The 18204-nt window shown below is 58.0% G+C and overlaps 1 protein-coding gene across 1 annotated transcript in view; it reads left to right on the top strand.

The window, feature by feature from the left end:
* Nucleotides 1-17596, top strand: part of GLT1D1 (glycosyltransferase 1 domain containing 1) — an 81790-nt gene extending 64194 nt beyond the window's left edge. Inside the window, 2 exon segments of the mRNA XM_004778213.3 lie at nt 8909-9007; nt 17041-17596. Of these exon segments, the coding sequence (XP_004778270.2) occupies nt 8909-9007; nt 17041-17202 (261 nt within the window). The 3' untranslated portion in view covers nt 17203-17596.
* Nucleotides 17597-18204: the final 608 nt, after the last annotated feature.

Below are 18204 nucleotides of genomic sequence, written 5' to 3'. Positions count from 1 at the left end.
ACAAGCTACAAAGGTTCTTCTCGAGGTGGAAATGGAGGTTTCCATCCACCGGTGACAGGTGGAGAAGCTCCACCGGAAGAAATCAGGGTGTGCGGACTGAACCTGGCGCAGACACCTTTCACTCTTGGAACCCCGGAGCCAGGTCTGGACTGCCGTCCCCCAGCTCTGCGCCGCACGAGCCTCGTCTGTGTTCACCAGCAGAAAGCGTGTGCAGGGTGCACGCACCCGTCTCCCGACACCGTGGAACACCAGATGCCGCTGCCAGCCGGGTCTTGTCGGGACTGGCTCCACGCTCTCGTCCTGCCCTGGCACCTCACCTTTTTTCCAGGCAGCTTGGTTTTAAGGAGGCGACGTCGCACCTTGAGACAGTGACGTGACAGTCAACCATCGGATGCCCGAGTGCCGTGTCTTGCCGCATGAGAACAGCCTTCCCACCCACTTCCTTCTGAAGACGTGTCCTTTCCTGGCGACAGTTTAGTTCTCAGGAGAGGACTTCAGAGTTCCTCGTCTGTGACTACACGACATCAAGTCTGCCCACCCCCACTCCTCGGGGACGCAGAGCCTGGAAACGGTCATCGCACTAACACGCCTGTGAGTTCTTTCCTTCCACCCAGGGGCACTGGGTGTGCTGGGTGTGGGCTGTGCCCTGGAGACACAGCAGAGAGCAGGACCCAGAGAAGTCCTGGTTCCTGGGGAATTTCTGCCCCTTTGGGCTGAAAGAGGGAACTGGAAACAGGAAGTGAGGAAATCCGCAAATGAATGAAGAAAGCTCTGGGCAGGAAACAAAGGGGGCGCCTGCGTCAGGCGGGAGACGAGGCTCTGGTCAGCCGCTGGGGAGGCAGTGCTGGTCAGCGGGCAGTGTAGGTGCCGAGCCGTGTCCCTGCAAGAGCCAGTCTGGGTCCCACCCCAGGACCTCTCCTGGACATGGGGTCTGCATTAAGATGGGTCATTAGGTTGGACCCCGAGCCACTGTGCCAGGGATGCCGGTAAGAGGGGATTTGGGCAGCCAGGCACGCAGAGACAACGGGAGAGGATGGCATCTCCTAACCGAGGCGGGAGCCCTGGGCCAGATCCCTGCCCACGCCCTCAGAAGCAATGGCCCTGAACCTTCTCTCGGACTCCCGGCCTCCAGAACCATGACCTTCCTCGGTTTAAGCCACCGCAGCTGCAGTGCAGTTCCCTGAGCACACTCAGGCAGCCAGAGCGTGGCCCTTGAACCTGGCCCTGAACGAGGAGAAAAGCCACCCAGCAGGATCTGTGGGCAGAGAACCTGCTAGAGGGAACGGCGGGAGCCCTACGGAGCCGTCAGAACCAAACACATCCCCGTCCCAAGCCGGGCGCTCTGCCTGGGGGTAAGCCACCCTCCCTCCCTTCAGGAGCAACGTGGCTTCCGCAGAAAACACTACCTGCCCCGCTGCCGTGGCCATCCCGTGGGAGACACTCGCCACACGGACAGTGTGTGTCAGTGACCCCACCTGTCCCCGACAAGGGAGATCGCTAACAAGAGCTATCCCCGGACAGTCAAGACACAGCACTAAAGAAGGAAAAAGCCACAGAATTTATCACAGACAGAAAACACAGACATTTCGGAGATAAAGAAAAACTCATTACTTTATATTCTATGACATCACCACACTTACATGTCAACTTAATGATTTAGCACCATTGCAGTGAGCAATTAGCAATGAAGTATCCACTCGCTGGGCAACGAGATTTACTGAAAAACCATGTCTGGGGGCCTGCCTTTTATAGATCGTTATTTCGGGCTTTTGTCCCTGACTAGGACACACTCCGAAGAAGTTCAGAGGTCTTCCGCACTGTCTTTTTAAAATGCTTCCAAAATACAGTTTTACTGAGATGTAACTCACAAAATGCGCATACATCCGTTCACTCACTCGAAGCACTAGTTTCATTCAAAGTGTGCGATTCAGGAGTTTCTAGCATATCCCCAACCTGGGAGCCATCAGCATTATCAATTTCAGGAAATTTTCATCAACCCAGAAAGAACTCCTGGACACATCCTCAGGCACTCACTGTTTCTCCCCAACGCCCACCCCTCCCCCCAGGCCAAGTCCACCCTGAGATGACAACCAGCAGTCTGTGTCGGTCCAGGTCTGTGTCCTCCAGACATTCCATATACAGGGAAGCTGAGGACATGGGGGCTCTGGGACCTGCTTCTGTCACCAACTTAATGTTCTCGTGCTGCAGGACACGTCTGGACCTCATTCCTTTGTATCTGAGACATGCCGTGGTGCGGACGCGCTGCACTTACGGATCTCGCGCCGGGTCGTGCACAGCTGGGCTGGGTCCACTTCCTGAGTAGCGCTGCTGGGAACAGCTGTGGGCACGTGTTTGGCCACAAGGTTCCATTTCTCTTGGGTCCGCCTCCAGGAGCAGACTTGCTGGGTCCGTGGGAGCTCTGTGTTTAACTGTTGGAGGAGGAACCACACCACCTTCCAAAGTGAGCACAGCGGCTCACTGCCCACCAGCAGGGCGCGGGGAGGCTCGAGTTTCCCCACACCCCCCTCAGCCGCTACTGTCTTCCGGGTGCCAGCCGTCCTGGGGTGTGCGACGTCGTAGCGCACTGCGGAATTCACTTACAGTTCTCTAAAGATGGTGTGGAGCATCTCTTCGGGTGTTTCTTGCCCTATTTATATCTTCCTTGAAGAAATATCTTCTCAGATTGTCCATTTTTTAAATTGGGTTGTCTTTCTCATTATTAAGTTGTAAGAGCTCTTTATATATTGTAGGTATAAGTCCCTGACCAGATAGATGCTTTACAAACCCATGCTTTAAAACCCACTCTGTGGGTTCCATCTTTTCATTTTCTTAATGGTTTTCATTGAAGTTCCAAAGTCCAAGATGTTTTATTAAGGTCAGTGTATCTATTTTCATCGTTGTTGCTGTTGCTTGTGTTTTCGGTGTCATATCTAAGAAAGCTTGCCTGACCAAGCTCTCAAATATCTACTCCTGTATTTTCTTTGGGGGTTTTATGGATTTAGCTCTTACATTGGACTGATGATTCATTTTGATTAATTTGTATGGTCCAAGAAAAGTGTTCAAATTTATTTTTATGCTTGTGTATGCTGCATTTTTATTTTTGAAATTATATTAAAATTTTATTCCAAATTTTAATATAATTTAAATTCACTTTCTTTCCAGCTTCCTAGTTTCTAAGGGCACCTGCTTTTTATGTGGGATTTTGAGGTTTGAAATGCAACCTAGAGCTCCGGGCAGTGGAGTTCAACTCCGTGAATCTTACTGATTCAGGCAGAGAAACCATCAGCAACCTCGATCTTATTTGCTGTGGTGACTGTGCCCAGGAATGAGTCTAAGTTCTTCAGTACCGTTGGTTAATCCTCCCCACGACCCTTAATGAAGATTTTATTCTCATCCTATTTTACATCAGGGAAAATGGGCAAACATGCGAGAGATTGTGACAGTGGCTCAAGATCGGACAGCTAGTCCAGCAGACCCTTGCCCACCGTGGGGTGAGAGGCCCTGAATCCCACGCAGTTGAAGATCCCTTGCAGCTTCCGACTGCCCAAAAACATAACTACTAATAGCCTCCTACTGCCCGGAAACCTTACCAGTAACATAAACGGTCAGGGAACACATATTTTGTATGTTGTATGTATTATATACTATATTCTTACCATAAAGAGGCCAGAAAAAGAAAAATGTTATTAAGAAAATCTTAAAGAAAAATACATTTACAGTCTTATAGCGTATTTATTAAAAAAAAAAAAAAAAAAAAAAACTCTGTGAAAGTTAAATTCAAAATGGATGAAAGACCTCAACGTGAGGCAGGAATCCATCAGAATCCTAGAGGAGAACACAGGCAGTAACCTCTTCGACATTGGCCACAGATAATTTCTTTCCAGATAAGTCTCCCAAGGCAAGAGAAACAAAAGCGAAGATGATCTTTGGGACTTCATCAAGATCAAAAGCTTCTGCACAGCAAAGGAAACACTTAACAAAACAAAGAGGCAACATACAGAATGGGAGAAGATATTCACAAATGACACTACAGACAAAGGGCTGATCTCCAAGATCTATAAAGAACTCCACAAACTCAACACCCAAAAAATAATCATGTCAAAAACTGGTCAGAAGACATGAACAGACACTTCTTCAAAGAAGACGTACAAATGGCTATCAGACACATGAAAAAATGTTCATCATCATTAGCCATCAGGGAAATTCAAATCAAAACCACACTGAGATACCACCTTACACCAGTCAGAAGGGCCAAAAATTAACAAGACAGGAAACAACGTGTATTGGAGAGGATGTGGAGAAAGGGGAATCCTCTTACACTGTGGCTGGGAATGCAAGTCGGTGCAGCCACTCTGGAAAACAGTGCGGAAGTTCCTCAAAAAATTGCAAATAGAGCTACCCTATGACCCTGCAATTGCACTCCTGGGTATTTACCCCAAAGATACAGATGGAGTGAAAAGAAGGGCCATCTGTACCCCAATGATCATAGCAGCAATGGCCACAGTCGCCAAACTGTGGAAAAAACCAAGATGCCCTTCAATGGATGAATAGATAAGCAAGATGTGGTCCATATACACTATGGAGTATGATGTCTCCATCAGAAAGGATGAATACCCAACTTTTTTTTATCAACATGGACGGGACTGGGGGAGATGATGCTGAGTGAAATAAGTCAAGCAGAGAGAGTCAATTATCATATGGTTTCACTTATTTGTGGAGCAGAAGGAATAACACGGAGGACACTCGGAGATGGAGAGGAGAAGCGAGATGGGGGGGGAAATCAGACGAACCAGGAGAGACTGTGGACTCTGAGAAACTGAGGGTTTTACCAGAGTGGGGGGTGATGGGTGAGCCTGGTGGTGGGTATCACGGAGCGCACGTGTTGTATGGAGCACTGGGTGTCGTACATAAACAGTGAATGTTGGACAGAACATCAAAAACTACTAATGTACTGTATGGTGACTAATGTAAGACAATTTTTAAAAATCCATGTTTAAGTGGACTCAGAATTCGAATCCCTGCTTCGAGGGTCAGCTGTGCGTAAAAGAGCAAGCATTCACACCCAGGCAGAAGAGCTTCAGAGCATGTAATTTGAGAAAATTATCATTTTGATTGTCAAATGTTTAAAACCCAGAGAACTGACAGCACAACGAGTAGTCACATACCCCTCCCCTACGCTCACCCCTGTGCCCTGTCTCCCCCACCGCCTCTCTCTCTCTCACACACACACACACACACAGAGGATACCTCCAGTTTAAGTCCTGCCACCGGAGGCTTCCCCTTCCTCTGTTCACATCTATATCCCCTTGTCCCACAGCCATACCCCAGTTTCCAAATATGTGGTCAGAAAACATACTTTGCGTGATTTTGGTCTTCCTGAATGCGCTCGTATTTCTTTGCGTTCAGCATATAACATGTCCTGGAGAGGGAACCACACGTACTGGGGAGGAATGTGTCTTCTGCAGCCGTTGGGGGTGTCCGGGAAATGTCAGGTTAAGTGGGTTAGTGCTGTTCCGGGCTTCCGGCTGTCAGGTGTCTGTCCTGTCGCTCTGTCAGTTATTGGGGGGGGGGGGGTCAGGATATCTAATTATGATGATTAAATTGCCTATCTCTCCTCTCAGTTCTGTCAGTTTTTGGTTCAGGTGTACGGGGCTCTGTCCTCGGGCATGTGCACACATTATAACTTTTAAGTGTTCCTGATGTGTGGATCCTTTTCCCGTTAAGATGCTCCTCTGTCTCCAGGAACAGGTCTTGTCCCCCAGGCCATTTGGTCACGTTAATGCCACCAGGGAAACTCTGTGGTTTCTGTTCACAGGTACGTTTTCTCATCCTTTGACTTTCCAACTTTGGTGTCTTTGAATCCAGCGTGTTTCTCTTGTAGGCGGTGAACACGGCTAAGTCTTGCTCTTGTCGCCCAGCCGGACGACGTCGGTCTTCTGAGTGTGTTCTAGTGCATTCGACTGGGTGTGGGAACTGCCGTGGTCCGTTTCCGCGATTTCTTCGTGCGCTGCTGCATTCTGTTTGCTACTGTCTTCTTCAGGGTTTTCACGGAGGTTGGGACGTGAGGTCGGCCTGCGGCTTCTCTTCCCGGGCCGTCTGTCCTGTGCTTTGATGGGGCTGGGGGCCTCCTCTCCTGACACTTACTTGGGACGTTTCGTTCTTCTTTGGTGACCTGGAACCGCTCCTGCAGCCCGGGGACGCAGCGGTTCGAGGACTTCGCAGAATTCGCTTGCGACACCGTCTGAGACGGTTGTTCCGTTGCACATCGTTTCCGCGATAAGTTTTCTGTTTACTCCCGAAATCGCGGTTTCAGCTCTTCTGCCGCCGCCGCGGTCGGTTAGGGGAGAAGCGGTCTTCCCAGTCGCTGCCGGCTGCCGCCGGGCACGCGGTTCACACGGGACTGCGGGAGGCACCCGCCTGGGATTCCGGAATCCCTCGTGCCCCAGTGGCCCGCGCCCCCTGCCGCTGCCTGCTCTGGCTTGCCCCTGGCTTGGGAGGAGAGCCCTGGCGGCTTCATTACTTCGCTGATGTTTTTTCTTCCAGAGAAGAGCCCCTGGGTTTATCAGCTGCGTTGCTCTTGCTGTCCACGACAGTGACTGCGTTTGTGTGACGCTGTCCTCCTCCTCTGGCCAGACTTGCTGTTTCCTTCTCATGGCCTTTTGCTTCAAGCGAGGTTCCCCCACGGGGCAGTACCAACTCACTGTCCCCGTCTGCCACCTGCTCCCGTCAGCCCCGCCCCTGTGTCCTGCCGTTTGCAGGCTGAGAACAAACTTCTGTCCAGTGAGTGACAAGGAAGGGACAGTTCTAGTGGGGCGCAGCCTTCCACGTAGGACGGGCGCTCGGCGAGCGCTGGTCGAGCGGATACACCAGTGAGTTTACGCGACACGAGGGCCGATGACAAGATTCTTCTTTGCCCGAGACGGGGGTTTCAACTCCATTCTCTCCCAGGGGCGGCTCGGCCTGTGGGGCTTTGGTCGTCGGTTCCGTCAATCTGCATCTGTCACCTCTCCACCCCATCGTGCATGACCCCTCTCAATCCCGTGTCGGCCACAGATGCTTCGCAGGTCCTGACGCTGACTCAAATCGGGATAAACGTACCCTTTGAGTGTGAAAATGCTGCGGGGCTGCCTGGAGCAGGAGCGGCGCGACGTGTCAGTCACCCTCTCTCTGAGCTCTGACCTGACGGGAGATGCTGGGTGACAGGATGGTCTCAAAGGTCGCGCCCATGTGAGGAGGAGGCAGTGACTTCACAAACCACAGTGTGTTGTGCTAGTTGAATGAGCCGGCGGCCCGCACTATGACAAGTGCAGAGACAAGCCGTGGGACTCCGCGTCACTCACTGTGATCAGATACGACCTCGCCGCTGATGTCGCGATGTGCTGGTCGGCTTACGCCAAAACCACACAGCGGTATCTGTGCACAATGACTGCGGACTCTCTCATGTGCTGTAGAGGACCGTTTAGTCCCTCATTCAGCCAAGAACCAGGGAGAAATCCAGAGCCTCGTCCGCAGGCTTGCTACCTCAGCGGTTCCTGGGCTGCACTGCAGAGTGGCGGGAGGAACTTTCGGGAATGCCGGATCATGGGGTGGGGGGTGCTGCGATGCCAGATCGTGGGGCAGGGGGGCCGCGATGGGCAGGATCGAGGGGCAGGGGGGCCACGACGGGCAGGATCGTGGGGCGGGGGGGCCGCGCTGGGCGGGGTCAGGGCTCCTCCTCACTCCAGGGGACAGCACTGCGGTCTGAGGGGAACATGCACTGTGTGGCCCAGAGCAAAGACAGTGAAGCAAGAGCTTCACTGAGACCAAGTCCTCTCGATCCCAGGCCCTCTGCTGTCTTCCAGGCCTCCAGACGGGCCTGCGGCATGTCAGAACCCCGGGCCCACCCAGGAGCCGGAAGCCCTTGGGACGGTGGTGCTGGGACGCGGCCGCTCCTGTTACTGCTCTCCTGTGCTGCGCGGTGCCTCCTTCCCGAGTGTCGTGACCATCGAAGACCCTAGACGGGACACTACAAAAGGACGGCGGAAACCTGCTGCACTTGGATAACTTTACGTTTCTGAAGATCAAACCTCACCCCTTTGTGACCAAATGTTTATGACATGAAAAGAGATGCCACAACAGTCAGAGCGTCTAAAACATACTTTTGTGGAGTAAAAGCCACATTATCGGTTTGCTCCTGACGCCAAACCCATCCTGCCGTGGATGCCAGGTTGCAAAGGGACGTCCCTCTCACGTGCTGGAGGGCTCCTGAGTGAGCGGCGCTGAATGGGCACAGGTCTAAGCAGCCCCAGGAGGCTCAGTGTCGGGGGCTCCCCAGAACCATAGGAGGAGAACTGGAGACGCTGCCCGGCCGGGCCGATGAGACCAACTCTGCCCGCTGAGCTCTCAGGCACCTTCCAAGGCCTCGATGCTCGTCTGTGTGGGGCCGCGGATGCCGCGAGCCGATCCCAGACCTTGGGGGTGGAAAGCCTGCTCAGTGCACAGTCGGGATGACGAATCGCGTTCCTTCTTACTCTGGTCTGCGTGCCAGAGAGACGTGCCAGGCCGCTGGCACCGTTCCTGCGGCTTGCGCTGGGGGCGCATGACTCACTGGGAGAGTCATTAGGGTAATTACGGTTGTGCGCTCCAGACTGTCACTGCACAAGTGTCAAGCGAACACGGGAGGTGACGGGCGAGGGGGGGTTCTTCGTGACACCACGGTAATTATGCCAAAGTCTTGCAGAATAGAGCTTTCCAGAACCTGCAACAGTAAGTTCTCACAGTGCAGGACATACTATGCCAGTGGAACGTTTCGATCGGGTGCGGTGCTGGAGGCCTGGCAGGCACAGACGCTACTCCCCCCACACGGGCTCGTCCGCCGGGGACGGTCGTAGTCACGGCTGCCCACCGGTCTTCTCTCTCCCGTCCGCAGGCCATGGACCTGGAAGTGCCGGTGCTGGCCCGGAACATCCCCGGGAACGCGGCGGTGGTGAAGCACGAGGTCACAGGCCTGCTGTTTTCAGACCCTCAGGTAAGGAAGCGTTTGTCCGGGACGGTTTTCGTCGGCATTTCCCGCGGACGGTCCGGGGTTCGCATCTTTCGGCCCGTGCCCTGTGCCCCTCCCTGGAGGGAGCCCTGCATGCAGCCTGTGTCCTCTGTGGCCCCAGGGGCAGTTCGGAAAATCCAAGAACAGAGACCCAAACACAGGACCTGCTCCTGTTCCCCATCCTGCCTCTGACAATCGGCGCGGCCTTGAGCCCGTCAGGCCCCCTGATGCTTGGATTTCTGGTCTCCGGGCGGGCGCTCTTCAGACAGACCGTGGATTTCTAGAACACCTACCGGTGTTCAGCAAGATGGCCGTGTGTCTGAGCGCCGTCATGCCTCAAAACAGCGCACGCAGCGAGCCAGCACTTTATGTGAAGACAACACGTGGGACAGTGCAGCCGGGAGCGGACACGGCCGGGGCATGACGGGGGGCGGGGGGACCTCCGGGAAGTGTGTGAAGGGGTCTGGGGTGCGCCCGTGGGTGTCTGCCCGCAGTTGGGCCCAGGACGTGTGGCCTGGCCTGGGTCTCCAAGCTGTCTTCTCTGGGACAAGCAGAGCTCGTGATCCCTGCTGCCCCCTGGGGCGGTGCCGGGCGCAGGCAGAGGGACACACGGGTCTGAGTGTGTCAGACCTCCAGCCGGCTGTCCTCATGGGAGAGGCACGGCCTCCATCACACCCGGTGTCCGCGGCAGGAGGTAATGCCTTAGGCCTGAGTTTTGTCCTTTGAGTCTTTAAAACTTAGGTTCTGCCTGCCGGCGTCTTCCCGAGAGCACATGTTATATTCAAGAGCGTGGGGATTTACACTTAAAAATTAGAGTCAACGCAAATATTAGAAAATTCAGTTTTCAGATTTCCTCTGGCAGATGCTTAATCCGAGACAGCTTTCCCTCTCCCTTGCCACAACCATGCTCCCCTCTCTTCCCTGCGGCCTGGGGTGCTGCCCCCCAGCCCCGGGCTGGGGAGGCCGATGCAGCAGCCAAGGAGCCCGGGGCTCCCGGGTAACTGTCCGGCCGAAGGCATCCCGGCCGCTAACGCCTTCCCTTTCGGCGGCAGCGCCTGCGGCCCGAGCGGCGTCGCTCTCCAGACCCCGGCTTGCTGCTTTCTACCTCATTCTGGGACTCTGGCAGTCAACACCCGCCAGCTTGTGGGTCAGGCAGTTGTGCCTCCCCCCCCCGCAAGGTCATTTACTGTCCTCTCCCCGGGCCCCCGTCGGCGCGTTCCGGAGCTCTAACTTCGGCGGGCGTCCGCGCACGAGGACAGCACGGTGCTTCCGGCAGGGCCTCCCTCTGACACTTGCCAGCGAGCGTCCCCTCCCCCCAGGAGGGTCATGTCCCCCGGCTCAGAGACACGGCGCCACGGCACACAAAGTCAAGGACTTGTTTTGATTCTACGACGTCAATATTGGTGTCACAAAGGATTTTAAAAAACGAAAGGACACTTCAGGTCTCACGTCGGGGGAGGCCGCGGGCTGTGTTAACACACTTTGAAAAGCCTGCTAGACAGGGCCGTCACCACGACTTTGTTTTGTCTTCTTTACGGCGGCCACCAGACCCGACCAAGCGCAGGGCGGGAGCCTGCTTCCAAAATGAGACGCATTTTAAATAAGCCGCCAACCGTGGGGGAGTCCGCGCAGCCCCGGGCTCAGCGGCACGCACCACCGGCCGGCCGCGGAGTGTGAAAGGGTTATTTCCAATCCGCACCCAAATACGGATCAGAAGTGGCATTTAACCTGGTAAGGGGGGACAGTGGCTGCATCTGGACTCAGTCAGTGGGCGCGCTTTGTCCCTGATGGACGTGATAGAGACGACCAGGCGGGGGCTCACCGATCGCTCACACATATCAGACCCCCCCCCCACCCTTTGAAACAGCAAACAAACCGCGCACGGGCTTTGCTTGAATGACATCAGTGGTGGTCAAGGGCAGTCCTCGTGCTCGTTTATTTTGTGAACGTCTGTATGGAATTAAACCAGCAGCCGCGAGGGAAACCTGATCTCTCCTCTGAGAGCACAGCCTGGGTTCTATGGCGGTCCCCGCCTGAGCCCTCGCTCCCCGTCTCCCCTCCCCGTGCCTGTGGCACTCCGCGGTCCGGTCTCCACACCCCGTGACAGCCTCTGCACCGTGGCCGCGGTCAGGGGACAGACTGGCGCCCACATGCGGCGTCCTGAGCACCCACGCCTTCTGGCCGTCAGGGTCAGGCGCACGGCCCAGCAGCTGCGTGTGCGGGCGCCGTCTCCCCAGGGGCCCCAGCGGCTTCCGCGTCTGGCGTTGGAACACGGAAGATGGGGTCAGTCCTATCAGGGCCTTGGTGAGCCCCACCAGCAGGAGCGAGGTTGTGAGGGAAGAAGTGTGTGCGCAGTAAGTGTGGCTGTGAGGGGTTGGGGGGGGAGAAGCAGCAGGTTTGAACCAGGCTCCCGCAAGGCCAGGAGGCTCGTGCTCTCACATGGGGCCACAGGGCAGACCACACGCCCCCGGCGAGCGAAGGGCCCCGACAGTGCCCACCGCCAGTCACCCTGGGCCCACAGGCCCGAGTCACGCCCTGCCATGTCTGAAGACAAGCTGGAACTCCCAAATTATAACTGGATTTTACCCACTTGTGAGTGTTGACAATTCCGTTGGCTCTTGGCTTAAACGCCGTGGGCCTCGCCAACCATCCAGGGGAGACCTGCTGGGCGGCTAGCCGTTAGACGTCTGCTCTAGATGCGGGCTGTTCCCTCTGTGAGCAAGTGAGGGACAGGACCGTCACCGCAGCGGCGACATTCCCAGCCAGGTCATGTCCAAGGAGGCACATTCCTAGCTCGGGACCAGGCCTTGCCCTCCAGACACAAGAGAGGGTTAGGGTCTCAGGTGTCTCGGGAGTGGAGAGACTCACCAACCAGAAAGAAGAGTCTGGGCCTCAAGTGACAGCGCAAGAGTGACGGCTTCTGTCCGTCGCTGTGCCACGAGGCAGGGAGTCAGATCCCGCCACACGGCAGGTGAGTCAGAGGACTTTCCCTGAGGCCCTGCCACGTGGTGGGCCCCGAGTGAGGTCCTGGAGGCAGAAGCTGGGAGGGCAGGTCCAGCCGCAGGGGTTTGTGGTCCAGGCAGCGTGGTCCTGAGATAGGGCAGCACAGCCTCTCCCCGCCCTCAGCACCGTGGGCAGCACCCCCGGTCGGACGCGGTAGGATCCACCCCGGGACTCTCTCAGGTTCTGCTCTGCGAGGGTCAGGCTGGCCTCGAAGGACAAGGTGCCCCACAGGGAAGGTCCTGGCGGCGGCAGAGCCCCGTGCACGGGAGCTGGGGTGTTGGCAAGCCGCAGGGGAGCTGGAGGGGTGCGGCGCGCGGGGGCGCAGGGAAACGGCGGAAACCGACAAGAACCGCGGGGCCGGCTCGCAGGAGCGCGGCGGGCACAGAGCTGACGCGGCCCCATGGTCTCCGTCTGCTGGCGGCGGGCTCTGATTTTTTACTGTCCACATGGTTTTTACAGAAAAATCGACAACATAAAAATTAAAAAGAAACTAACATTAGCCACTTGGAGACAACCTCCTATTTTTGCAGGTCACACGCACGGGGGACGCGTCCCCGTCCCCGCCTGGACTCGCCACTCCGCAGCCGCTTGGCTTCACGGTCTGTGGTGAGCGGCCCGTGTCCGCGGCTGCTGAGCTCAGCCGAGTCTGCGGGTGGTGAGCCCATCCCCGCTTCTGTTCCCACGGGTGCAGAGACTGTGCGCTCTTCCCCCGGGGGCACTGCGCACCGCGTGCAGAAGGTGCTCCTCGGAGCAGGGACGACGCGTGGACCCCGACAGCTGGGCTGCTCGCCATTCAGGGGCTCCTGCTCATCGGGGCCATTCCCGGAGCCGGGTCCAAGAGAGCCGTGGCCGTGAGCTGTGGCCACGTGAAGGCACGGCGGGTGGCTGAGGTCCGAGGGAGGGAGACTGCGCTGGCTACGAACAGGGCAGTGTGTGGACATTCGTGTGGACCAGGACGGCGGCCACCAGCCCACCAGTGATCGTCCCCTGCTCCCCCAAGGGTCTGTGGGCCGAGGTGGCCGAGCCCAGCCTCAGCGGGACAAAGAATCAGGAGCCTTTGCAGGGGCTGGAGGTGGCCTTCACCCGCAGGTCTGTCTCCCACAGCCCGCTCCCCTGGACGACCTGCCAGGGAGCCTCACATCCATCCCGGGTCCCCGAGGCACAGCCAGGATGACTCCATGGCAGATTTACCGCCACTTGTCTTGAGGCCCCGCTCATTCTCTCTGACCCGGCTGTGGTCACTGTTGCCCCCTGGAACCTCCCCCGGGCCAGCGCCCCCTCATGGCGTTCCCTCTCGTTCTGGCCTTCGCTTGCCGAGGCGGGAGGAGGGGGACGCAGGTCCAGGGCCGAACGGTCTGAGCGCAGTCCCGTCCTGGACGCTGACGCTTACCGTGGGCCCCTGGGCGCGGTCCCCGAGCCCCTCTCTGCTCCTGCTCCTCTGTCTGAAGCGTCCTGGGGACAGCCCAGAGTCCCAGGCCCTTTCTGCATTTCCAAAATCCAAAAAGTACCTGAAAAGCAATTTGATTTTTTGGGAATTTTATGTCAAAACTCACTTGGCAGCCAAGTCCTCTCTGAGCTGATGTTTAGTTATTCGTGGCTTTGTCTGTCTTGCCTCACGGGACTGTTGCTATGTTCGGACTTGCGAACTGCAGTGCGTTGCGTAGGGGCACGGCCGGAGCGCCCGTGGGGCATACGGTAGTAAGAGCGGGCCTGAGCCCCATCATCGTGGCCCCCAGGCCTGGGTTCCGAAAGGGAAGCACGCGACGGCTGCCAGCTGCCGCTGTGGATTTGAGGCCCCTCCCGACCCCACTGGTGGCTCCAGGCCGGACGCTCGATGTGCTCAACAGAGCGGAGCGCGGGGACAGGCTTGCGCCTCACCAGAGCGGCTCTGTCCGTGACTCAGGAGCACAAGAGGGTTAACGTTCCCATCGCATGGGTCAGAGCCGTGGACTGCCCTGTCCCCAGCAGCCCCGGGCAGGGGTTGGGACGTGCGCCCAGGCATCCAGGGTGCTGCTCCTGGGCCTCCCCGGGCTCAGAGGCCTGGTCTGCGGGGGGGACTGGTTGGGTGCGAGCCGGGTGCTGTTTGCAAAATGGCCTGAGCTTTAGGGCTGTTGAACTCAGCATCCTCGCCCGAAGCTCCGTTTCTGCGCAGTCGATTTTAGCGTCTCTGGGAAGAAGCCCATGGGGCTCCCAGAAGGGGGCCGGGATGGGCCGCTTCTCTGAACCATGTCCGGGGTGCGGTCCGCAGGGCTGTGCGCGTCCCACGAGAGCCCCCTGCCCCGTGGCGTGGGGGAGACGGTGTGGCGACAGGGATCCCAACAGGAGTGTGAGCATCACATCTGCCCGGCGGACCCGCTTCTCGTTCCCTGGACCTTGGCGGTGCCTCCGCGAGAGAAGGCCGGTCCCAGGGATTCAGGGGAAAGGTCTCAGCAGCAGTGACTTAGGGGACAGGTGACTAAGTGTGGGTTAGGGCCTGGGCATGGGGCAGGGCAGGCCCCATCTGCCAGGGGAGCTGGGAACTCAGGACTCAGCAGCGGCGGCCTACTCAGTGTTTTCTGATGTCAGAGATGTGTAGCCCGAGCCAGGCCTGCACATCTGTGGTCCTGGGGTCAGTCCGGGTAGGCCACGGGCGCGTTTCCGTGTGCACGGCACGCATGGAGGTATGCAGGATTTAGGCCTCTCTTGAAGAGCACTGAGGATGTGGCGTGAAGTCCGCGCCCACGTGGCTGCGGCACGGGTGGGCGCTCGGTTCTGGGTGCTGAGAACAGCATGAAGACAGGCCTCTGAGCTCCCAGGCGTGGGGTTCCCTCACTCGGCTCCATGGACATCCCGTCTGATGCCTTACAAGTCACTCTCCCGAGTGATTTCCAAGTTCAGGTGCCGCAGGGGCCCTTGACAAGCACCCCCTGCCCCCAGGTATTTGGCAATCAGCTGACCAGTTTTCTGGCAAGTTCTACAGCCAGAAGTTCAGAATCCCAGGGGAACGGACATGCGCGCTTCTTTCCCGGGGGCTCTGCTGGAGATCCTCCTGCCTCACGGGCCAGGCGGGTCCTGGCGGGTGTCCGTGTCCCCGTGCTCTCACCCTCCGGGCAGCCCAGGCCTCAGAGCAGCGGTGGAGCCGAGAAGCCACGGACCTGTGCTTGGAGGTCAGACCCGTGACCTCTGACGTGGTCTGTGGGTCGAGCACAGGTTCACAAGCCGGGGAAGCAGACTGCAGCCGCCCGTGGGGACAGAGGACACGCGGTCTGCCCCAGCAAGCACACGGCTGACTGTCGCCTCGCATGTCTCCAAGGGCACTGCTGCGTCGGCAGGCACACAGGAGCCGGCTCAGCCTGGACGAGAGCCGTCCTCGACTCACGGGGCAGGTTTCCCTCTGCTTGTCCCGATGCTCTGCTTCGCCCTTGTCCTCCGGCCACTCACACGGGGCTCCCCGCCCGCCAGCCGGGCTGCATCATCTCCCCGGCCCCAGGGGCTCTCGCTCTATGTGAGTCTGTGTTTCTGTCCGGTCTTCCGCACAGAGAGGAAACCGTGCACTTGCTCACGTCCTATCTGTAGAAGCTCCGTCATTCAGGCTCGGCTAGAAAACGGCCACACATTCTGTCTAGACATTCTAACAGCCTGTCTGCATGTCAGATAAATCCAAGACCGGACCGGTGTCGTCCAGCAACAGACCAGGTGTAAGCCTGGCGAATGACTTCTGTAAGAATGCTGTTGTTCGGCTAGGAGGTGGGAATAAGTATATTCTTTTATTATAAAAGAACTAAAGAGTGGAAACATAAGGCATAAAAATATGAACTCCATTCTATCATAAATATTGCTATTTATGTTGTTAGCTATGAAGAGCATTCGACGCGGTAATTCTGAGAGTATGTGGGCATTCCTTTCACACAGCAGCGCACTGGATGCTAATCCCAGACCCGGCTGTCTTGCTGGTGTTTGCCTGGGCTTCCAGGAGCCCTGGGGACAGGGAAGGCAAAGTCTGGGCCAGGCCAGGCCCAGGCCCTCTGCACCAACACGATCTGTCCTGTCGACACACCATGGAGCAGGTGCTGCTGCTGTCGCTTAGTTACAGACGAGGAGACAGAGGCACAGGAAGTTAAGGAATGTCCCCAAGGTCACCCGTCTGAAGGTAGAGAGTGAGGTCACATGCAGATCTCCGGGCTCACGAACTCTGCTCTTGATGTCGTGCAACATAGACTCAGTACTCCAGAACAATCAAAATAACCCTCATTCTGATTACGGAGGGCTGTGACCCCAGAAGCTGGGCCTCAGGACCGCCCCGGCGCTGGGGGTGGCATCTGTGACATCTGTAGATAGCACCGGTCAGCAGACGCGCGGCCTGAAGCTACGCGACAGAAGGGAACGCCAGCAAGTTGAGGCTTGTCGAGTCCCGTCTCCCTCTTTCTCCTGCGGGAGTCTGAGGAACGGCCGGGCTGACCCGTCAGGGGCCCCCGACCCTGAGGAGATGGTCCCCGTGGGGCTCCGTTAACTCGCTGGCCCAGAGCCACAGCTCCCTTGCGTCTTGCGGAAGGACCCGAGCCAGCTCGGACTCTGAAGCCGGGCACTTCTCGCCGAGGCAGAGCATCTGAAGACACGCTCCGTGCCCGGGAACGGGGAGCCCCAGCACGGTGGGGAGCAAGCAGCACAGGGGCAGCAGCTGAGGTGCGGGGCTCGGGGGCTGGAGTCGGACCCAGGGGACGCTGAGGGGAGAAATAGCAGATTTAAGGGTCCCTGTGAAAAAAAGAAACAGCAGCTTTGGGAAACGCAGGGGAGAGCGACGGGGAGGTAGAGCTGACGGCTCCGCGCCCCCCGCGGATGGCCATCCTGACACGCGTGTGTGCTTGCACGCGCATGGGGGGTTTGTGTGGTTTCTCGCTCAGCCCGTGTCTGCGTGAGCTCTCCGGCCCCCTCGGGGCCACATCCCCAGAGCCGGGTCGCGGCCAAGGGAGAGGCTTAGACACCCCTGCAAATCCCCGCTCGCCCATTACCGACACCGTTTCTCCCTCCCTCTGCAGGAGTTCGCTCAGCTGGCGAAGAGACTGGTTCGTGATCCCGCGCTAGAAAAAGAAATTGTGGCCAACGGAAGGGAGTACGTGAGGCGGTATCACTCGTGGCAGGCGGAGAGAGACACCTATCAGCACCTCGTCCGGACCCTGGAGCGGGGCGTCGGGGAGTGAGGGCGCCCGCCCGCGGCCGCACCGTCCATGCCCAGGCCTGGGTGCGAACCAGAGACGGAGTCCCGGGCCTCGGCTCCAGTCCGGTCCGCGTCAAGCCAGTTCAATGGAACCATCAAGAAACAGTCCAGTTATAAGACAGACCCTCACCCAAAACCTGTCTGGGCTTCCAGAGACCATCACGGGCGTGGCTAGCACATCCGGTCCCTGCAGTAGAGGGCCGGGCAGGGGGAGGCCGGGAGAGGGCATCAGCTGCTACGGGACTCAGGGCCAAGCGCGCCGCACAGACCCGCCCCCCCCCACCCCCCGCCTTCTGACGCCCTGTAACTCACTGTGCAAAGCCAACAGCCAAAATCCGAGTGTGCACAGAATAAAGCGTGTCGCCCTCCGCCCCGAACACAGCCACCGTGCATTCCTGATGGGAGCCGCGTCCGCGACAAACCGCCCGCCACCCCCGTCGTGTCCCAGCCCTGGACCCGGGTACTGATGCTCGAGCCTCTCCCGACGGGGGCGCCTCGTGTTCGCACACTTTGTGTATCGGTTTCAGTTCGCTGGATGAACGCAGGTTTGAATGATCCAGGAGTAAATCTCCAGAGAGAACCGAGACACCATGACCCCTGAATATTGGGGGGGGCGTGTGTGTGATGCACACATCAGGGCACTGTGTTACGCGGCAAAGAGGCGCGACTTCCCCTCGGCCCAGCTACATGGCGGCTCAGCTGCCCGCCCCGCCCCACCGTCCCGAGGGGGTGGACTGCCCAGGCCTGCCGGGCGGGCGGCTTCGCCCGGATGCTCAGCTCCACGGAGCAGAGCGCGGGGGCTCGGTGGCAGCCGGTGCTCTGCGGCTGAACCCGCCAGCCTGTCCCTGCCCCACAGCTCTCGACGGTGCCGGGAGGGTTGCCGTCTTCCTCTTCTTTCCCAGTGAACAGAGTGTGCGCCTCCTCCTGCCCTGGTCCCTTCTCCTTGCGTTCTCCACGCCCACCCTTACTTCCCCTTCCTGGCCCA

This window comes from Mustela putorius, unplaced genomic scaffold, assembly GCF_011764305.1.
Source record: "Mustela putorius furo isolate JIRA1106 unplaced genomic scaffold, ASM1176430v1.1 tig00537248_pilon_pilon_pilon, whole genome shotgun sequence".
Classification (NCBI taxonomy): Eukaryota; Metazoa; Chordata; class Mammalia; order Carnivora; family Mustelidae; genus Mustela; species Mustela putorius.
Note: the sequence above shows the minus strand (reverse complement) of the source record. Positions and strands in the feature narration are given on the sequence as shown.